This window comes from Leuciscus leuciscus, assembly GCF_965113295.1.
Source record: "Leuciscus leuciscus genome assembly, chromosome: 14".
In the NCBI taxonomy this organism is placed as follows: Eukaryota; Metazoa; Chordata; class Actinopteri; order Cypriniformes; family Leuciscidae; genus Leuciscus; species Leuciscus leuciscus.
Window position 1 is genome coordinate 7,956,411 of NC_138738.1, and position 19,920 is coordinate 7,976,330.

The window sequence follows — 19,920 nt, forward strand, 5'->3', positions numbered from 1 at the left end:
GTGCTCATCATGTGGTCTGTGTGGGTCCTAATGCCCCAGTATAGTGATGGGGACACTGTACTGTAACAAGCACAGTCCTTCGGAAGAAATGTAAAACCGAGGTCCTGACTTTGTGTGGTCATTAAAAATTCCAGAATGTCCTTCGAAAAAAGAGTAGGGGTTGAACCCCGGCATCCTGGCCAAATATGCCCATTGGCCTCTGTCCATCATCATGACCTCTGAGTCACCCCATGATAAAATTACAGAATAGATTAGTACAGGACTGGCAACTGTAATTTCCCCCATTAACACCTTCAGACTGTATGTTTATAAGTAGCAACCAGTCTAGCATGGTGTTGATGCTGATGATAAGAGGGACAGAGACTTCTACACTTTTCAAACAAACCTCTTCATGTGACTGCCTCCTACCGAGCTTGAAGAAGGTTGCCATGACAATTCTGCAGCAGTGGTTGAATGTCAGTGGTCAAGGTCAAAGGAGGAGTTTTCACTGAAGAGTCACAGAAACATCTGCTGAACGTGTGGGTTATGCAGGATTATATTGACCTCTTTTTTATCTCTTTAAAAAAAAAACAACAAGTGGCAAGTTCATAGCAATTTCCTCTTTGTGTTCATGTTGGTTTTATACTGATTTTTGGAGGGGTGTGTGTGGGAGGGTGACATTTAAACCGTTTTCATCATACGTTTTAATTTATTGGCTCTATTTAATAATAAATATCACAATATTATTAATATATAAATATATTTTATGTACATTTAGAAAATAATGATAATTTGTGTACAAGTCCATTTAAGGAAAAAGAAAAATATTTTAATTCCTCTTTCATTGTTTTTTTGTTGTTGTTGTTTTTTGATTTTGTTAAATATGTGTTCTTTGAGTTACACCTCATGTAAAAATAAAAACATGGGGTGGTTCTTTTGTCACATGACAACAACATGGCTTCCTTCATGTTGATTTGGCAGACAATGGTGAAAAATAATTTCATGATTTTTTATGTTCACTTATTCCTTGAGTATAGTAAAGTATTGAGTATTGCTTTTGCTGTAGCTTTTAAACCACGGGTGCTCTCTGACGCACACGTTTATATATACATATATATATATATATATATATATATATGTATATATCTGTGTCTGTTAAAGAAGAATCACATTTGTGATTTTTCTTTCCTGTGGGATTGCATGCGATTGAATTGCTCTTTATGGGATGTCCTGCTGTGCAGCTTTTGGAGCCTTCACACGCTAGCGTGTGTGTTTGTATGCATATGAGTATTTGTTGTGTGTCTCAGGAGAACATAATTTGTACATGATTGTAGAAACTCCTCACTGGATGTGATAATGAGCCACTCACCTGAGATGATGCAAAAAGGCTGGGATTTCTCCCTGTGCATCCTTAGCTGTCTCTGCACAGGGAGTTGACCCTGTTATGCCTTCCTCAGCTTGAGTGTGTTAAGACATTATTAACAGATTATCACTTGGTCAATGGCTCAATTGATTGTGCACTGAGAATATGTGCTGAAGCCATTTAACATGTACTTCCCATTTAAGATTCATTGTCACTGAAGTGGACTGTCTTTTTTTAGTTGCCCTTTTCACTTTTTAACATTAAGAATACTTTGTAACGCACATGTGCACACACGTTTGACGTAAAAAGCCAAGAAAATGACCTACAAAAGGATTCTCTTCTTACCTTCAGGGTTCAGAACCATTCAAAGCTGTAGTAAATTGTTGTTGTTCAGAGGTTGCTCTTTCATAGCTCAGATGTAATGGAGTTGTCCGTCATGTTTCTTTTAAGTATTAATTTGGTCTCCATTTGGCCTTGGAAACATTTGATGAGAAATATTTGAATTGAAACTAAATGTTTCTAGGAGAAAAACTGAAAGGGTTTTTCTATTATGACAAACTGAAAATGTTGTTCCATTATAATTATTTGTCTTTTATAGTGGTGTTTTAAAGACCAGAACACCACTGCTAACCACTTAGGACCATTAAAAAACGTTATACCTTTTGCAGCAATAGAATACCATTGACATCACAAACATCCAGCTAACATTAACGCCTTTTATTACACAGTGAGGATAAAAAAGAAGAGGGGTGGGAGCTCCAGTATGACTTAGTAGAGATTGTGGTTGCTGATACCGGTGTGGAAATAATGCCACTGAAGCTTTGGCAAGCTTATAAATAAAAGGCTAATCTTTGCTGTTTATAGGTTATGGGATGTCTTTAATCTTATTATTGCTTCTAACTTACCCTCATGACTCACGTGACTGGAGGGTATCAACTCCTCTTAGACATATTAATACACACAGAGAAACACCTACAAATGCAATGAGTCACAAAAGATTTCCATACTATTCATGTGAAGGTGAATTATACGGACAAAGAGAGATTAGTAGGCTAAAATAGGGAATAGAGAATGAAGCTAGAGATTCATCAACAGAGTGGCTGTAGGTGACAATATATCTCTTCACAAATAGGATGTGTATCATTAGAATTATGCACCCAAAACTGACTCACAAAGAATCCTCAGTGATGTTTCCACCATCATGTTTTTTGCTTATAGCATTCAGAGTTGTTCCAGGCTTTTTCCCTAAGTGGTCTCCTCCTTTCCACTCCCCCGAAGAGTTTATGAAGCCTCTCCAAGTTTCTCTTATCTCAGGGTACGTTTACACGACAACGATATGCTTAACGCAGAAGTTTTTCCGCGTACAGACCACACCATTGTCAGAACGATCTCTTCACATGGATCTCTTCACACGGATCAGCGAAAACGACTAAAAACACTGTATTCTGCTGCCAGGCCATTAAATGGCGATGAAACACTGACTATAGACTGAACACGTAATACGCATGTGCATGACGTCATCGTCTTCAGAGATTCGTGTTTAGTGCTGTAGCTATCGATTATTTTAGTAATCGAGTATTCTACTGATTATTCCATCGATTAATCGAGTAATAATAAAAATAGATCCAAGTGAACAACAGCCTTTAAAATGACTTAAAAATACAAATAGGTAACACTTTACAATATGGTTCATTAGTTAACTATCTTAGTTAACATACTAAGAATGAACAATACTTATACAGCATTTATTCATCTTAGTTAATATTAATTTCAACATTTACAAATACATTATTAAAATCAAAGGTTGTATGTTAACATTAATGTACTGTGAACTAACATGAACAAAAAATGTAACATTAACAAAGATTAATAAATACAGTTACAAATGCATTGTTCATTGTTATTTAATGTTGGTTAATACATTAACTAATGTTAACTAATGAACCTTATTGTTAAGTGTTACTTAAATATATAATAACAAGCAATAATTATTTGTTCAAATAAAGCATCAAAGTAATCATATGAGTTTTATTGAACAACACTGTTAAAATACTTCATGTAAAATAAATTATATAAACTAATATAAACATAACTTATGTACATTACGTAAAAAAAAATTCCGCAGAGAGCTTCAATGGCCTGGTTACACTAAGGCATGATCAAATCCTTGTTTAATATTGGCCAAACAAAATAAAATGTAATCTTTAATATTTGGTCACTTTTGTACGATAGCAATGCAACAGTTGCTGTAATTTCTTGAACAAGAACATGTGCACATCAAAACATGCAAACTCAGTGCAAGGGTTAAACTTTTATTTTGAAATCGCGATGACAACAATTCGCAAATATTTCAGAAAGATATTTATATATTCTGCTGTGTTGGCGTGGATTTACAAATGAGTTGCGTTACGAATCTTGTGAAACGGCGCACACTGTGTGCAGATGAACGATATAAGCCACACAAACTCACAGCACGCAGAGATGGAGTTTGAGAAACCCGAGACGCTGACACGCATATAAATAATGACAGTGCAACTATGAGCGCGTCAGAAGTTTTGCATTCCCAAATGCACATTATTGGAAACCTAAACCAACAGCTGGAGCAGCGTTTACTGTGAACGGAGCTAAGGTACTTTTAACACAATCTGCACGCGTGTAAATAATTAAATCGTCGTGTTTCTCGGTGGGGGGGAAAAAAACTGCGCATATTTTTAACTGAATCACAGCCTTTGTGATTTCATGATAGCACTATGCTATATTATTATTGTAAATGGTTTTAAAGGGGTCATATAATGCCATTTTTGTACAAGCTAATATGATTCTTTAGGGTCTAAATTAATCTTTAATTAAAAATTCTCATTAGTATTGTAAGAAAACACTAATTTTACCTGGTCAAAAACAGCTCTGTTTTCAGCACGCCGTTTAAGTGCATGTGTCTTTAAATGATAATGCGCTTTGCTCACCCCGCCCCTCTGTTCTGTGCGTGCACAGTTTGAAATAATAACACAATAACCATAACGCGTTGTTCATTATAAACGTGGGATTATGAATTATATTGAGAACGTCGTACATAGAAAACATGCCGTAATGTACCCTGAGTGTAAAAATAGCCGCATTCATCGTGAAGCGTGCAGCAAGCGATTTGCAAAGATTAATATAAATATTAATATAAAGGTTAATAAATCGTTACACTCACTTCTTCTGGAGGTTCAGCAGGAACACATTGGTACCGATCCCTTTTTTCAGGAGCAGCTTCTTAGCAAAACCAGCTTTACTAACCCTCGTTTGTAAAGCTGTCTGGTGTGAAATGATCATAGGAAATGATTGCGCAAACATGAAAGCATGGACATTGATCGTGGGGAATCCCCGCGTCAATGCTTTGGGAATATTCCCTTCAAAAACAAAACTCAGCCACTGTGTCTTCAGCGGTTCGGATTTAGGAACATCAAAATTACTGCTGTGTTCCTTATTACACCCAAGAATAGAACACCACAATCGATTAGACGCCATTCTGCTCCAGCATATCAACAATGCACTATGATGACAGACAGCTCGCTCACGAGCGAGGGCGGGACTGTGTTGAAACACTGCTGTCAATCAAAAATCATGGGAGGGGTGTCGATTTTGTGACGTCACAAAATCGAACGGCTTGATTTGAGAGAGGGGAAAACATATAAGGAGATAAGAAAAAAAACACTGGATGGATTTTTATCATTTTATGATGGTTGTGTACAGGCACTGCCAACACAAATCTCAGTACAATCAACTTGTAAAAGTGCATGTACCATTATTTGACCCCTTTAAATAGATCGCGTAGCCTTAGAAAACGATGTAATAATGTGGTTCATGGATTCTCGTCTGTGGAATACACCACTTCCGGTATTTTGCCGGTTACTCGACACGGGTAAATTGCAATCGAGGATTTATTAAAATCGAGTACTCGACTTTACTTGAGGAATCGTTACAGCCCTATTCGTGTTTTTGTTTACACGCCACGGAGACCATTTTCAAAAACTTGCACTTTGAAACCCGTTTTCAAAACTTCGCGTTTTCGTCATGTAAACGAACAGCCAAAACGAATAAAAAGGTATACGTTGTAAACAGTGCCTCAGCCTAAGACCTTGGCTACTGTTGGGGTCTTGATCATTTCTCTGACAATTGCCTTTCTTATTCAATTATTTGGTACGAAAGCCTCTTAGTTGGCTTAGTGGTGTAGGATTGTACCACATTTTGTTGTAACAGACATTATGTTGTTCTGTGGGAGGTTTAAAGCTTTACAGATCTATTTCTAATTTTCTAGCTTAACAGTTTTTTTTCTTTCTGGAAATTTCACAGGGAACTATTTTGTGTTTAGACAGCAGGACAGATCTTATCTGATGTTTTAGTTGTGAGACCTCACATAAGTCCTCTTTGTTATTTCAATCGCTAGAAAATTAAATACTTCACCCAATTTAGTTGTTTTAGTTGCTAGTTCTGTTTATTAATAAACTGAGTGATTTAATTACTAGGAGTTTAGTTTTAGTATGATTTTAATCAAAAAGCTATGTCAAGATTTTCGGTCTGAATAATTAGACTGTGTTGTGGATTTGTCTACTAACCAGTATTCTGGTTTTACTGGTTATTCAGTGTTTCACAACATTTCTGTATTTCTCAAAAATGTTCAACCCTCTCAGTATTACTACTTTACACTGCTTTCTTGACCTAACATAACACAGGTAAAGCCATTATTATGCAATATCCTGGCATTCAGTGTAGCTGTTCGACAGCTCAGAAGTGAGTAAAAAGACTTGGATCTTTTGTAGATGATTTGACTGACAATGTAGTCGACAACTTGTTTAGCACAGGGCTGTCTAACCAGGTTTTCTGGTGTAAAGCATTCTTCAACAAAGTTTTCTACAAATCACAACAGTGGTATAACAACCAGCTCATAGTCACAAAGAAAAATGTATTGTCAGTTACTATGCTTTACCTAGACCTCACTTTTTCAAAGTAATTCTCTGTCTGTCTCTCACACTTTAATTAATCCGGTCAACGTAACTATAAAAAAAGAAATTAAAGAAGAAACTCCTTAGTGGAATTGTCACATCCATTGCCACCGTGCATTTCTTCAGACTTTTAATACAGCAGTCTTTATTTAAGCACCAGTGTTCGATTTCTTTTATGGTTAGAACTTGAAAAATTCACAAAGTATAAATAATCTGTCAATCCATCACTACACTAGTATATACAATGTGTTTTTTTACCTGTATGTTAGAGGTATTGAGACACAAATCTTAGTATTTCTTTACAATGAAGGGTTTTCTTGTTTTTAATAGTGTATTTTTGTTTGCTTTTTTGTCTTTCAGATCTTGGCCATCATTTCTATCCTATTCATTGTGCTCTCAACTATCGCTTTGTCTCTTAACACCCTTCCAGAGCTGCAAGACACAGACGAGTTTGGTCAGACAACTGATAATCCCCAGCTGGCCCATGTGGAGGCTGTGTGCATCGCTTGGTTCACCATGGAATATCTTCTTCGCTTCCTTTCCTCACCAAACAAATGGAAATTCTTTAAAGGTCCTCTCAATGTCATCGACTTGCTGGCCATCCTACCATATTATGTCACCATATTCCTGACAGAGTCCAATAAGAGCGTACTGCAATTCCAGAACGTACGGCGGGTGGTGCAAATCTTTAGAATCATGCGGATTTTGCGCATACTCAAATTGGCACGTCATTCCACCGGGTTGCAGTCACTGGGCTTTACGCTGCGTCGGAGTTACAATGAGCTGGGCCTACTTATCCTCTTCTTAGCAATGGGGATCATGATATTTTCCAGTCTGGTTTTCTTTGCGGAGAAGGACGAGGATGACACCAAGTTCAAGAGCATCCCTGCCTCCTTCTGGTGGGCCACTATCACCATGACCACTGTGGGATATGGAGACATTTACCCTAAGACACTTCTGGGTAAGATTGTAGGTGGGCTTTGCTGCATAGCAGGAGTTTTAGTCATTGCCCTACCCATTCCTATCATTGTCAACAACTTTTCTGAATTCTACAAGGAACAGAAACGGCAAGAGAAGGCCATCAAGAGACGTGAGGCTCTAGAGCGAGCCAAACGCAATGGCAGCATAGTGTCCATGAATGTTAGAGAGGCGTTTAACCGTGGTACAGAGCTTCTGGATGTAGTGGTCATGGACAAGGGTGAGAGAACCCAGGACAACCATCTCTCACCAAGTCGATGGAAATGGTCATCTAAGAGGGCAACTTCAGAGACCAGTTCCAATCGTTCGTTCAACCCAGACCAAGGTTCACCAAGCAAGGCGGGAGCTTCTAGTCCGCAGAGGCTTAATGCACAGAAACTAGAGGAGATGTACAACCAGATGGCAAAGACTCAGTCACAACCCAACCTGAACACCAAAGACAAAAATGTATCTCGAGCAGGCCATAGAAGGGATGAAATTGAGCTAGGAGCTTTGCCAGGTCAAGGAGGTGAACCACTGAATGGGGGTCGTGAAGGGGTGGTAGACATGAAAAGTCTATCAAGCATTGACAGTTATATCAGCTGTGCAACAGACTTCTTAGAGAATCCACGATTCCCCTACAGTCCGGCAGGGGGTCTGCCACTCCCAGAGAGCTCTCGGTTCTCCCACAGTCCTGGTTCTGGCCTCTCTGGTCGAGTCAGTGCTAATCCAAGCCTGCAGACAACACTGGAGCATGATACCATGCTCACGCCACCTTGTTCTGGTGCTAAACCTCTCAACACCGACGGTTCACGGCAACAAGTTCTGCTTATAAACTCTCAGAAAATGCATGCGGTTAGGGTGAATCATCGCAATTGTGGCGAGACCAGTCCATCTGGTGGTCCTCTGTCTGACAGCTCTATTCTTTCTGACCTCTCCATCCTAAGCCCAGAGGTGTCAGTCTACACAACAGCCAGCAGCAGGACTCCACCTAAGACACCAGAGAAGAAGGCACTCACCCCTGCAGTTTTCACTTTCCATGATGCATCCATCAGCAAGTACATCGATGCCGACACAGATGACGAGGAGCACTTGCGTGAGGGTGGCCCATCAGAGCGCCTGCTTGGTGGCCTCAGCTCCAAGCCTCGAATTAGTGGTTACCAGGGGGCCACCAACCACTTGGAAGCTGCCCAAAGGCTGCTAGGTCAGAACTGCATATTTCCACTGGGAAGTAGCCCAAGTGTTGGCCATGAGAACCATGTGGCTTCAGAGAACTCACGGAGGCCCAAAGGGGACAGGGGACATTCCAACGCTTTTGATAAGGGCCTCTGAGGCCTCAGGGTGGTGAGTTGGACTACGCGGAAAGAAAGAAAAAGTGAAGAGAAAAAAGGCCAAGTTCAGTAAATGACTTTAGAGAAAGCGGAGACTAATGTACAATGGAGATTAATTTTAGAGGTATCTGACCAGGGGGCCTACCCTGGTGACTTTATGCGGAGAGTTAACTGGAAAACCGTGGTCATGTTACATCATTAAGGGACAGGATCTTGAAGATGCACCACTGCCTACACCTCTTGCCCTTTTTCCTCTTCTGTAAACAAGCCTGCATTGGCGCATCGCAGGGGTAAGATAAAGGCAGAGCAGATCTGGCTTATGGTTGTTTTTGGAAAGAACAGGATTTATGCTAAAGCTTAATTAGCTTGAGGGTGAAAACTTACCAGACATTTATGCCCAGGTGTGTATGGTAAATCAAGGGGGACAGTCCGTCACTGCCCACGTCAGCTAGCCACTGTCCACAGCCCACCTTAAAAATTAGCATTAGAGACATGTTATACTCTGTTTACTAGTGCACCCCTCCCCTATCCCCTAATAAACTGGCCTTACTTAACTGCAGTAATGGGTCTGCATACGGTATGAGTGTTTTGTGTGCAAGCGTATTTGAAATAGGGAGGGCTGATGGTATGATAATGTGCACGTATATAACAACCAACATTCCTTCACACAAGCTCACTCTTCAAAATATATTCACATGCTGTGTGATTCTACTTGATTTATTTATTTTTATATAGACATAAAGATTATCTGTAGAAATCTATCGCACATATTTCTTGTGTCATATTCATCAGTATGAGAAAAAATCAGAAGAGACCAAAATCTGTTTAAATTTACCTCCCCTCATGTACCTACTTGTGTGTCATCTTTTTTTTTTTTTCTAGTATGGCAAAGCTTAAGGGGGATAGTTAACCAAAAACTGAAAATTCTGTCATTGTTTAGTCTCCCACATTTAATTGAGGATTTAATTCTTTTGTGTAACAAAATATTATTTTTTGGGGGGCCATTGGGCAGCCATTGGGGCCACAGATGAAAGAGATGCATACAGGTTTGGAACAATATGAGGATGAGTAAATGATGACAGAATTTTCATTTGTAATTTAACTATACCTTTTTAAGAAAGTTACCGAAGATACACTTGTGCTTACATGTGTAAGGTTTTATTACAAAAGCCCATGTTTATGATTTCATATTACAACTACGTAACACATGCACATTGGCAGCCCAAACAGAAGCAACACTGAGAACGAATGGACAACACATACCTCGCCCTGTTAATAACAGATATTGGTAAGCGATGGAAAGCTGGAATAAATCTGACAAAGAAACTACTGAAAAACTTCAGGTCAATTCAAGATTTCAGTTAGATTTACCAATCTCATAGCAGTGGATACTGTTCAAACACAAATATTTCTGAATATAAGAATAAATATATATTTCTAAAGTATTTTCTAGATGATCATATGAAATGAGGGAGATGGTCTCATACTTTTGCATTGCCAGGGAGAGTGTTTATTTTAAAATATTTGATTTAATAAAAGGTTTTATGGGACCTTTTGTGTCCTCAGGCTCAACATACACAATGTGACCAAGATGACCACCACTTAATCCCAAACATTTATCTTTTGATAGCAAGCTCTGTAATAAAGTATAAAATGCATGGCAATGTTTATCTCCAAATTTGATACAATCCCTTTACACTGCACAAACTTAATATCCTTGAAAGATTTGATTCTTATCGCAGCCATCCTCACTAATTTGTAACCACATAGTCCAGCATGTATTCACAGGTATGTAGACGATGTCCTGAAGACGACTATATCCAGTTTCCATGGTGACCACAAGCCCTCCCTTCTAGCGCTCATATTGAATTTGAAAACTGGGATAGAGAGGGCTAAATTAGACAAAAAAACACATACTCAATTGCATCCGTACCATCATTAAAAGTCACATTGTCAGAATGTACTTGTCTCTTAGAATATGTGTTATCTGGGGAGTGCAAAGATGATGGGTGGAAACTCGGCCTCTACCGAGACTTGTGAGTGTGTGTGCTTCCATCCCTGTCTCAACGATTTTAGCTGAGTTGAAGTGAGGTGTGAACAGAATACCAATTTTCTGCAAGAGAGCGGGAGGAGGGTGTGTATGGGAGGAGAGAAAAAACTGCAAGTGAGAGGGATCTTCCCTCTCCGCTCTATACAGAATAATTTATGAATGCAACAATGTGTACTGCTTACTGTAATGGTGTGGAGAGGAAGCTGCTTTCTGAGTGCTAAGGTCCCTTACTCCAATTAGTGGTCTTTTATGTGGATATTATATAATATCCATGATCTGCCGGATGTGTGATCCACATTCAATACCCTATTCATTCAGTAGATTCATACGGAGAGAACATTATCACTAAAATGTGACCTTACTGAAGCCATTCAAAACTCTCTTTGCTGTGTATCTGTGTTAGGCTGTGCCCTGAGGTCAGTGTCAACCCTGTTTTTTGTTTTTTTTAATGATCCATGGGTAAATCTCACAAAGTAATGTCTGGAATATTTTGCGTCCCACGGGGAACACTTGCAGTGCAGTGTGCTTAGAGCATTAACAAAAATTAGAGCGAATTATATATGGGTGATTATATGTGGGATATTTTTTGACTCCAGTCTAAAAACAGTGATGACAATCAGTAATTTGAGTACAATGTTAGTGTCTTATTGGATGGTTTGATGGCATTAAAGGTGTTTTGTCTAGAATACCCACCCACACGACAGTGCAGGTTGCAATTCATCATGGTACATTTATAAAATCCTTTAAATTAAGTGGTATTAAAATTTGCTCACAAAGGTGTCAAACTGTGACCGACCTAGTGATGCTTCCAGCATCAACACGGACGCTGTTTGAAAATAAAATGTTTTATGTTTATGTTAGATTTACAGTAATGTGTTATATAACAGGCACTTTGACTTTTAATTCAGTTTATTTATGAGAGGGTTTTTTTTTTTATGATTTGTGTATTTCATTCAAACCAGAAAGCACAAATAAGTAACATCTTTCGTTTATTTGATTTTTGTTGTTTTCTTACGAAATTGTACAATAACAGTGGTAACTAGTAGTATGAAATTTAGGAAGCATTTCATGATGAAAAGAAATTAATGTAAGCATCCATATAGAATTTCCAGGGAACTTAAAAAAAGAGAGCACTGTTTACAATCCCTCCCTTCCCCTAAATCTTCTACAATGTTGTTTGTAGGTCTAAAGGCTGTTTGTTTTGTAATCTTTCTACCTGTTGACTTTCTATGCCGTTGTTTCTGTACGTGTGTTATGTTGTTTAATGCATGTCGTACCTCTGAAGCTGTAACTTGTTCTGTATGTGACGAAAAGCCAATTCCTTGTCTTATATAGGAAAAAGAGCCAAAAATGTGTCAAAATGTCCTGAAATCTTTAGATTTCTTTGCAGTATGAAGAAGAGATATCCCCCTCCCCCCCTTGGTTGGCTGGAAATCAAATAAATGATACAGATTATTAATTTTACCTATTATTCTGTTTTGTGATTAGAGTTTATACACATGATTTCAAATGGTGCAGCCCTAAGGCCCCAAAAGCATTTGGAAACTTATCTCACACTTGAAAAATGTACAGGTTTTAATTCATGCATTGGAGAATTACTTCTTAAAACGCATTACTTAATCATAATATAAAGGGCGCAAGCATTAGTAAGGAGTCTTTTATGAGGAAATGTGAATTTTCTGTGACTAATATTGAATCTGTTCTTGATAACGTACTGTAATCAACTGTATCATTAGGCTTACAAGCCTAGAGCTGCTTCGAGTTACCCAAACGGTCTCTGCGCATTCTATCCTCACTTCTTTGAAATTTCATGACCCAGTTAAAGTGTGCGAGTTAGATGAAGAGAAAACTGTGTACAGTGGGACAGGAACAGGAGTCTCGTCGACGGACTCGTCTCCACACCCCTCTGCATTGAGGATTCCCCACGGCCTGCCACTGCAGAGACAGCCTCCTGAGAGAGTGAGAATGTGATGGAAAGAGATGATAGAGGAAGACAGATATTGCTCTGGCTGATGATGTCCTTGAGCTAGGTTAAGAGTTTCAGCCCTACCTAGAGGATAGTGCTTGAGGTTTATGTGTTGGTTATAAATACTATATTAAAACAGTACCCCAGCATCATTAGGGTTTTAAATGTAGACTAGATTAAACATGCAATTACTCTCTTTTTATTAAAAAAACATAACAAGACTCTAGAGTGCTCCAAATGAGGGCCTTAAACCAGTACAATGTGTTTTATACACAAGCACTTACATATTTAATGATGTCTCATGGTTCCCTCTAGTGGCCAAGACTTAGTATCAAGACCATTTGAAATTATTTTTAGCTTTTTTGGTTTTGTTTTTTGTTTTTGTTATGGAACACATAATGATTTACAGTTAGAACTTTACAGCTCAAGTAATAAATGTACAGCTTTTTATTTTTATTCAGCATTGTTGCATTAAATTGATCAAAAGTGATAGTAAAGACTTTTATGATGTTACAAAAGATTAATCGTATATTAAAATAGAAAACAGCTATTTTAAATTGTAATAATATTTCACAATATTATTGTATTACAGTAGTTTTGATCAAAAAATGCAGCTTTGGTGAGCATAAGAGACTTCTTTCAAAAACATCTTAAAAATCTTATCGAAGTCAAAAAATTTTACGATAGTGAATATTCATTCTTCCGTTCATAATAGTGTGTTCTTTGAGTATTATGGCTGTCTAAATCCTACATTCGCAGTGGGAGTTTGCTTCTGGCAATTCCTGTGGGCGTTTGTTTTTCTTCTCACTCTATGAGAAGATTAATTTGATCACATTAGTCTTGTGGCTATACTTTTGAAATAATGTATATTTTAACATGTATTCCAATGATTGCCCTAGTACAAAAAATCCTACATGAAAAATTTATTTAAAATACATTTATTTCATACTAAGTATACTACAAATCCATTAACATATTTTTCTGACATCGCTTGAGACTTACTGATATAAATATTATAATTAAACTTTATTTGGAGTACTTCTTTATTGCACATTTCTTAATATTAAGCCTAAAATGTGTTTTAATATCACTATTAGTAAGGATAGTATGATCTCTATATAACATCAGTCTTTAAATGCAAGATTTAAAGTGCACATAAAAGTATACTTGCAATAGTTCAACTTTAGCACAATCAAATATACTAAGCATATCTTTAGATGGACCTCAGCACTATTTCCAGATAACTAAAGTGCATTAAGTACAAAATTAGTTGTTCCAAATTTAGCAGAATTTAAGTATACAGATGTAATATATTAAAAGTACAATTGCAGGGTTTTTATATTACGTACATAAATATGTAAATGTATTTGGAGTATACTACAAAATGTATTTCAAATACATTTTGGTATATTTATTTTTCACTAGGGTACTGTGTGTTAAAGGCCTGGTTTCACAAACAGGGCTTAGATTAAGCCAGGATTAGGCCTTAGTTCAATTAGGACATTTAAGTGGCTTTTATAAACGTGCCTTAGAAAAAATATCCAGGTCTTTCTCCTCTTACCTGTCCTGTCCCATGTTCTCCCCGTCCCCGGAGCAGTAGCGTTGACCCTGGGCCAGTGCTGGTGGCTGGCACTCCACACACACCTGATGCCCCTCCTTCAGGTACCGCATCCAACGTGTGTGAGGACTGAAGCTGCGTTGACAACCCGCCGACAGGGACGCCAGTTCAAACTCCACACAGTAACTGAGGTGTGCACATACACACACACACACAGAAATTACATATACACACTACCGTTCAAAAGGGGGTCAGTAAGATTTTTCTTTTCTTTTTTATTTGAAAGAAATGAATGCTTTCATTCAGCAAGGATGCAATAAATCAGCATTATAATCATTTCTGAAGGGTTATCATGTGACACTGAAGATTAGTAGAAATGTAGAAAATTTGTAGAAAAGGCTTTGACACCAAAAGAATAAATAAAAAATATTCGGTTACACTTTATTTTAAGGTGAAGTAGTTACATTGTACTTAAACAAATACCGCGTAATATTTATTAACTACATGTACTTACTATAGAGTTATGGTTAGGGTTTGGTTTAGGGTTAGTTACTTGTAATTATGCATAATTTACTGTTATTACTATAGTAAGTACATGTAATAACGTGTAACTACGTCACTAAAATAGTCTTACCATATATTCAAATAGAAACATTATAAATTGTAATCATATTTCACAACATTACTGTTTTGTATTGTATTTTTGATCAAATAAATGCAGCCTTGGTGAGCACAAGAGACTTCATTCAAAAACATTAAAAGTCTTACCGTTCACAAACTTTTAAACATTACTGTACTAATCAAAGACAGCTATGTTGCTATAGCCTGGGAAAACCCAGACAACTTCCGGCAAATTTAGACTTGCTCAGCAAGTAAGTCTGGCAAAGAGCTCATTCAAGGCCATTTCCATGCCGTGGAAATCGCGGCACCAATCAGAAACGTTGAGGCGGGCTTTACACGATGACGATCGCTCTGATTGGTTTTAGGTCTAGCCTATCCAATTGTGCCCAGAGGCATTTGAGCGACGTCCACTCCGTTGGTGAAGCGCACCAACTTTTAAATGCAGCATTATTATATTCAAATTGCAAACACATGAGGACAGTCTCCATGAAAGACCCACTGGCAGATGAACATGCTACTACATTTCTCTCCGAAACGGTAGGAAATTAAATTAGATTTAATAGAGGATTTTAACTGTGACAAGATGATTGACAGGGCAGTTTACGTGACAGGATGCACGCGACAGATCCGTGCGATAAAGATGATGAAGTATTATGTCCAAAAGTTGCTTACTTTTTTGCTACACATTCAAAAGTAAATACATTTTCTTCACAAAAAGAGAATACTTTTATGGCCTAGTGTAACTTAGGCGAATTGGGACGCAGCATATGGCTTTACACGATGACGATCGCTCTGATTGGTTTTTGGAGTTTTAGGTCTATCCAATTGCGCTGAGAGGCATTTGAGCGACGTCCGTTGGTGACACCCCTTTGGAAATGATTTGTCTATGGAGCTTTGCCAGACCATAACTCAGTTACTACTGAGAATGGTCTGGTTTTAACCAGGCTAATGTTGCTACAAAGGTACATGTCATTATAAACAAATACATTTTGTATTGTCAGGGTATGTGTACTATTTTTAGTGGTGGTTTGTGAGATCTACAATATGTACCATGGTACATTTAAAACAATATATACCACCATGCAACTTCTTGTTACAATTTAGTGTTGAACTGTCAGATCTTACCTTGTGATATTGTTGTCAAAAACCTCCCTCTTTTTCCGTGCATTTCCATAGCCACCCGTGGTGATGAGAGCTGGGACTGTAAAATAATGAGACAAAGGAGTAGGTCAAAGATTATGAAAGAGAGATTTTAAAGGGATAGTTCACTTTGAAATTAAATTTTGGTATGTTTTAGCTTAACTCAAGGGCATCCAAGATGTAGGTGTCTTTTTTTCCGCAGTAGTTTCAATTTTGATATTTTTAGGTCAAACCGTTCTTGTCTGTCAGTCATATAATGCAGGTCTATGGTCATTATCTCAAAGAGCATGCACAGAGTCCAAATTAAAACAATTCCCCATCGTTCAAATTAAACAATTCCCCATCGTAAGTACACATTGATGGCCTAAGACACGAAACGAGCGGTTTGTGTGAGAAAACGAACAGTAGGCTATTTATATCGTTTTTACCTCTTATACACAGCCACGTCCAAGTGATCTGAGAGCGCGGGCGGGTATAGATATATACACTAGCTGTCGCCTTGGCTACGGTTTCCAATGAATGACCATAGACCTGCATTATATGACTGACAGACAAGAACGGTTTGACCTAAAAATATCAAAATTGAAACTACTGCGGAAAAAAAGACACCTACATCTTGGATGCCCTTGAGGTAAGCTAAAACATACCAAAATTTAATTTCAAACTGAACTATCCCTTTAATGCATATTTCCTCATACTTCAACTGCAGTCTCACAAGTCATTTTCAAAAGCACATTCATGTACTATACAGTTGTTCAGGGTAAAAGCTGGCATTTAGATTGTTGCTTTAGTGCTTAGAGCATATGAACTGATGATGATGATTACAGTTCATCATTGGATTACACTCAGAAACAGGCTATGTACTGATAATGTAATTATATAAGATCAATGGGATGTAATGTGTAACACGGAGTCCATCCAAGAATAACAATTCAATGGAAAAATAATGGCTGTATAAATCATTACTACCAGTTGCTTTTATTATGGATCTAATGGGTTGACCTCAGACCTAAGATATTATCCACTGTTGATTATTAAATTTGACATTTGTGTTGAAGGATGGCAAAGGATGTTTCACAGAGCTATAGATTACCATACCCAGTGACTGCAGGCAGGGGCCATGTTGATCATAGTACTCTGCGCAGCCTGCGGTCTGATGGAGAGCGGGACAGGGTTCGCCTCCATTACGCGCCTCCTGAATCACCTGCCTCCACCTGCTGCGAAGTGTGGGTTTACACGGCTCCAGACAGCCAGACCACACGCTCCATTCACTCACCACACAGGACACGGCTAAAACACACACATAGTGGATGTGTCAGATTCTCAGCTGACAAAATATATTCCTAGAACGTTTTGCTAGCGTTCCCATTGAGAAATGAAATCTTTCAAAACATTCAGTAAAAAAAACATCCAACAAACGTTTCATGAATGATGCATTGTGCGCTAACATTTTGAGAACATTTTTAAAGACAACTTTGAACAAACATTCTATTAATGTTACTGGACGAACGTTTCTTCATAACTTTGAGAGAACCTTGCCAGAACGTTAGGGACGTTCCTGTTATAGCGGGGTTAAAAAGTGCTGGGCAACGATTAATCGCATCCAAAATAAAAGTCTGTGTTTACATAATATATGTGTGTGTTTTTGTATATATAAATACACACATATGCATGTATATATTTAAGAGAAATTTGTTATTTATATATAAAATATTTGTATTTATATATAATATAAATTATGTATAAAAATGTGTACAGTATATACATGCAACTATTTCTTAAATATATACATGCATATGTTTGTATTTATATCAAATATGTATACACAGTACACACATGTAAACACAAACTTTTATTTTGGATGCAATTAATCGTAGATTAAAAGTAGCAACAGAAATATATTAAAGGGGTCATATCATACATTTTATTATCTTAACTCAAAACCACTTGTAATATATATATATATATATATATATATATTTTTTTTTTTTTTTTTTTTTTTTTTTTTGCACAATTTTTTTTTTTAATCCTAACTAAAAAATATAAGTTCTAAGAACGTTTTGCTAATGTTCCCATTAAGTTGTGAAAATGTTCAAAATGTGGTATAAACATTGTTTTTGTGATAACATTTTAAGAACATGACCGTGCATACAACTTACAACAAATGTTCTATTAATGTTCCTGGAAGACATTTTGTTCAAAAATTTAAGAGAACTTTGCTTGAACATTAGCCAAAGTTCTGATAACGTTCCCTGTTGTCTAGGATGACAGTTTTCCACCCTCACTCTAAAACTTAAAACTAAGCAGGCTGTTGTCGTTGCCGTGCCTTTAAGGCTTCTTTGCATGTGAAATGAGGTTTACTCTCCAGTGTAGTTTTTAACTGAGCCATCACACATTACAATGTGACAGGATCACAAAACAATCTGCAATAAAAGATGTTTGAAAACTTTTTCCAATCCTCCAGTGTTTTCAAATACAGTTACAGCACATCCCTGATGCATTCATCTAAATTATTCATATAAAAACATCCACTTTATTTTGCAATGCAAAAGTAAGCTATTTTCAGTAAATGTGCGAGACTTCCGATTCATTAGCCACTATAGGTAAATAACTACACTGTAAAAAATTATTGTTGGTTTAACTTAAAAAAGTAAGTAACCTGGTTCCTTAAAATTGTTCATTGAAATTAGAAATTAGAAATTTGAGTTAATATGATGAAGGAGATTGGTTTAATAAACAGAAACTCATGTTATCTGAACCACATAAATTATCTAAGTTGTTGACAAAAGAAAAAATATTGTGATAAATGTGAAGAATAACAAAGTGCAGTAAACGGTAAATCTACTTGCGCTACCAGCCAGTGTGTTTATAATTAAGACAATACATAAATAAATAAAAAATGAAATACCAATCAATATTTTATTTTCATATAAAATTTTAAACCTGTTAAAATTGTTCAAGAAGCTCTGGATAAAATCTGGCCTCACAGACATGGCCTATAAGCAGCCTGAATCTGTTTTATAATTTTAATACATGGCATCTGAAAAATATGAAATTCTAGAAACCTGGACAAGCAAGGTCATAGTCGTGACAACAGTCCAATGTCGTCTTGCATGCCTGGTCGCAGTAACATTCCCCATAGGAGCGATCTTTCCTCCAGTCTTCAGTAATACATGACTGGTTTTGTCCAAAGCAACACAGTCCTGTATCCTGACAACCTCCTTCGCTCTGGGACACCAGTGTTACCAGCACAGCGAGGGAGCAAAGCATCCACGAGCGTCTGGAGCTGCACGCTGACATGATAATGAGCAGCCTGAATATGTTGCTCCCCTCATCTGAGGATCTCATGCATGTAATTGACTTCTATCATGTGACATTTACCCAGCCTGTTTTAGGTGACAATTCGCTCAGTCAGAGGTTTTGGTTTTCTCTTTTTTGCCACTTAAGGTGAGTTAAACTCATTACAAAGTCTCTTGAGTACACTCATGTCTTCACAAATTGCAGCAAAGTTAGAGGATTAGTTACCGGTAATCTAAAAGTCATGATTTACATGCCATTTCAAACCCGCATGACTGACTTTCTTCTGATTTTGAAGAATGTATACTGATCTTTTTATGCAGTTACATTTCAAATTTAAAAAAAGAATGGCCTGTATAAATGATAAAGTTTGCAGGTAACGGATGACCTAAAACAGTTTGCTTTTAGCCAATACAATTGTTAGGATATACAGTAGTTGGTTTTGATTTTGTGTTTGAGGACTCTCTTCAATGTTTCCTTAGCTGGCCAGTATTGTCCATTGATGCTGAAACACGTGAAAAGGGAGGATTAAATTAATTCCTGTAGCTAGAGGCTATTCATGCAGAAAGAACAATACCATAGGCACTGCTGTAATGTAGGGCCTCAAATATACACATTCCCATGACTCATATGCAAAGAGAGAGAAAGAGGGACTTAAAAGTTATGTGAGGTA

The 19,920-nt window shown here is 37.4% G+C and overlaps 2 protein-coding genes across 3 annotated transcripts in view; one reads left to right on the forward strand and one right to left on the reverse strand.

Moving 5' to 3' along the window:
* The window catches only part of kcnb1 (potassium voltage-gated channel, Shab-related subfamily, member 1), a 46,328-nt gene extending 34,204 nt beyond the window's left edge, over positions 1-12,124 (forward strand). For both annotated transcript variants that reach the window (XM_082189607.1, XM_082189606.1), the window contains one exon: positions 6,688-12,124. In XM_082189607.1, coding sequence (XP_082045733.1) covers positions 6,688-8,616 — 1,929 coding nt within the window. In that variant the 3' untranslated portion in view covers positions 8,617-12,124. The remainder of the gene's footprint in view (positions 1-6,687) is intronic.
* Positions 12,125-12,256: 132 nt separating this feature from the next.
* Positions 12,257-19,298, reverse strand: LOC309513687 (somatomedin-B and thrombospondin type-1 domain-containing protein; the record flags this gene model as incomplete). The annotated part of the gene is made up of 5 exons (XM_082189652.1): positions 12,257-12,616; positions 14,193-14,375; positions 15,936-16,011; positions 17,049-17,240; positions 19,016-19,298. 5 exons carry the CDS (start codon positions 19,296-19,298, stop codon positions 12,499-12,501), a joined length of 852 nt encoding a protein of 283 aa, XP_082045778.1. The 3' UTR covers positions 12,257-12,498.
* Positions 19,299-19,920: the final 622 nt, after the last annotated feature.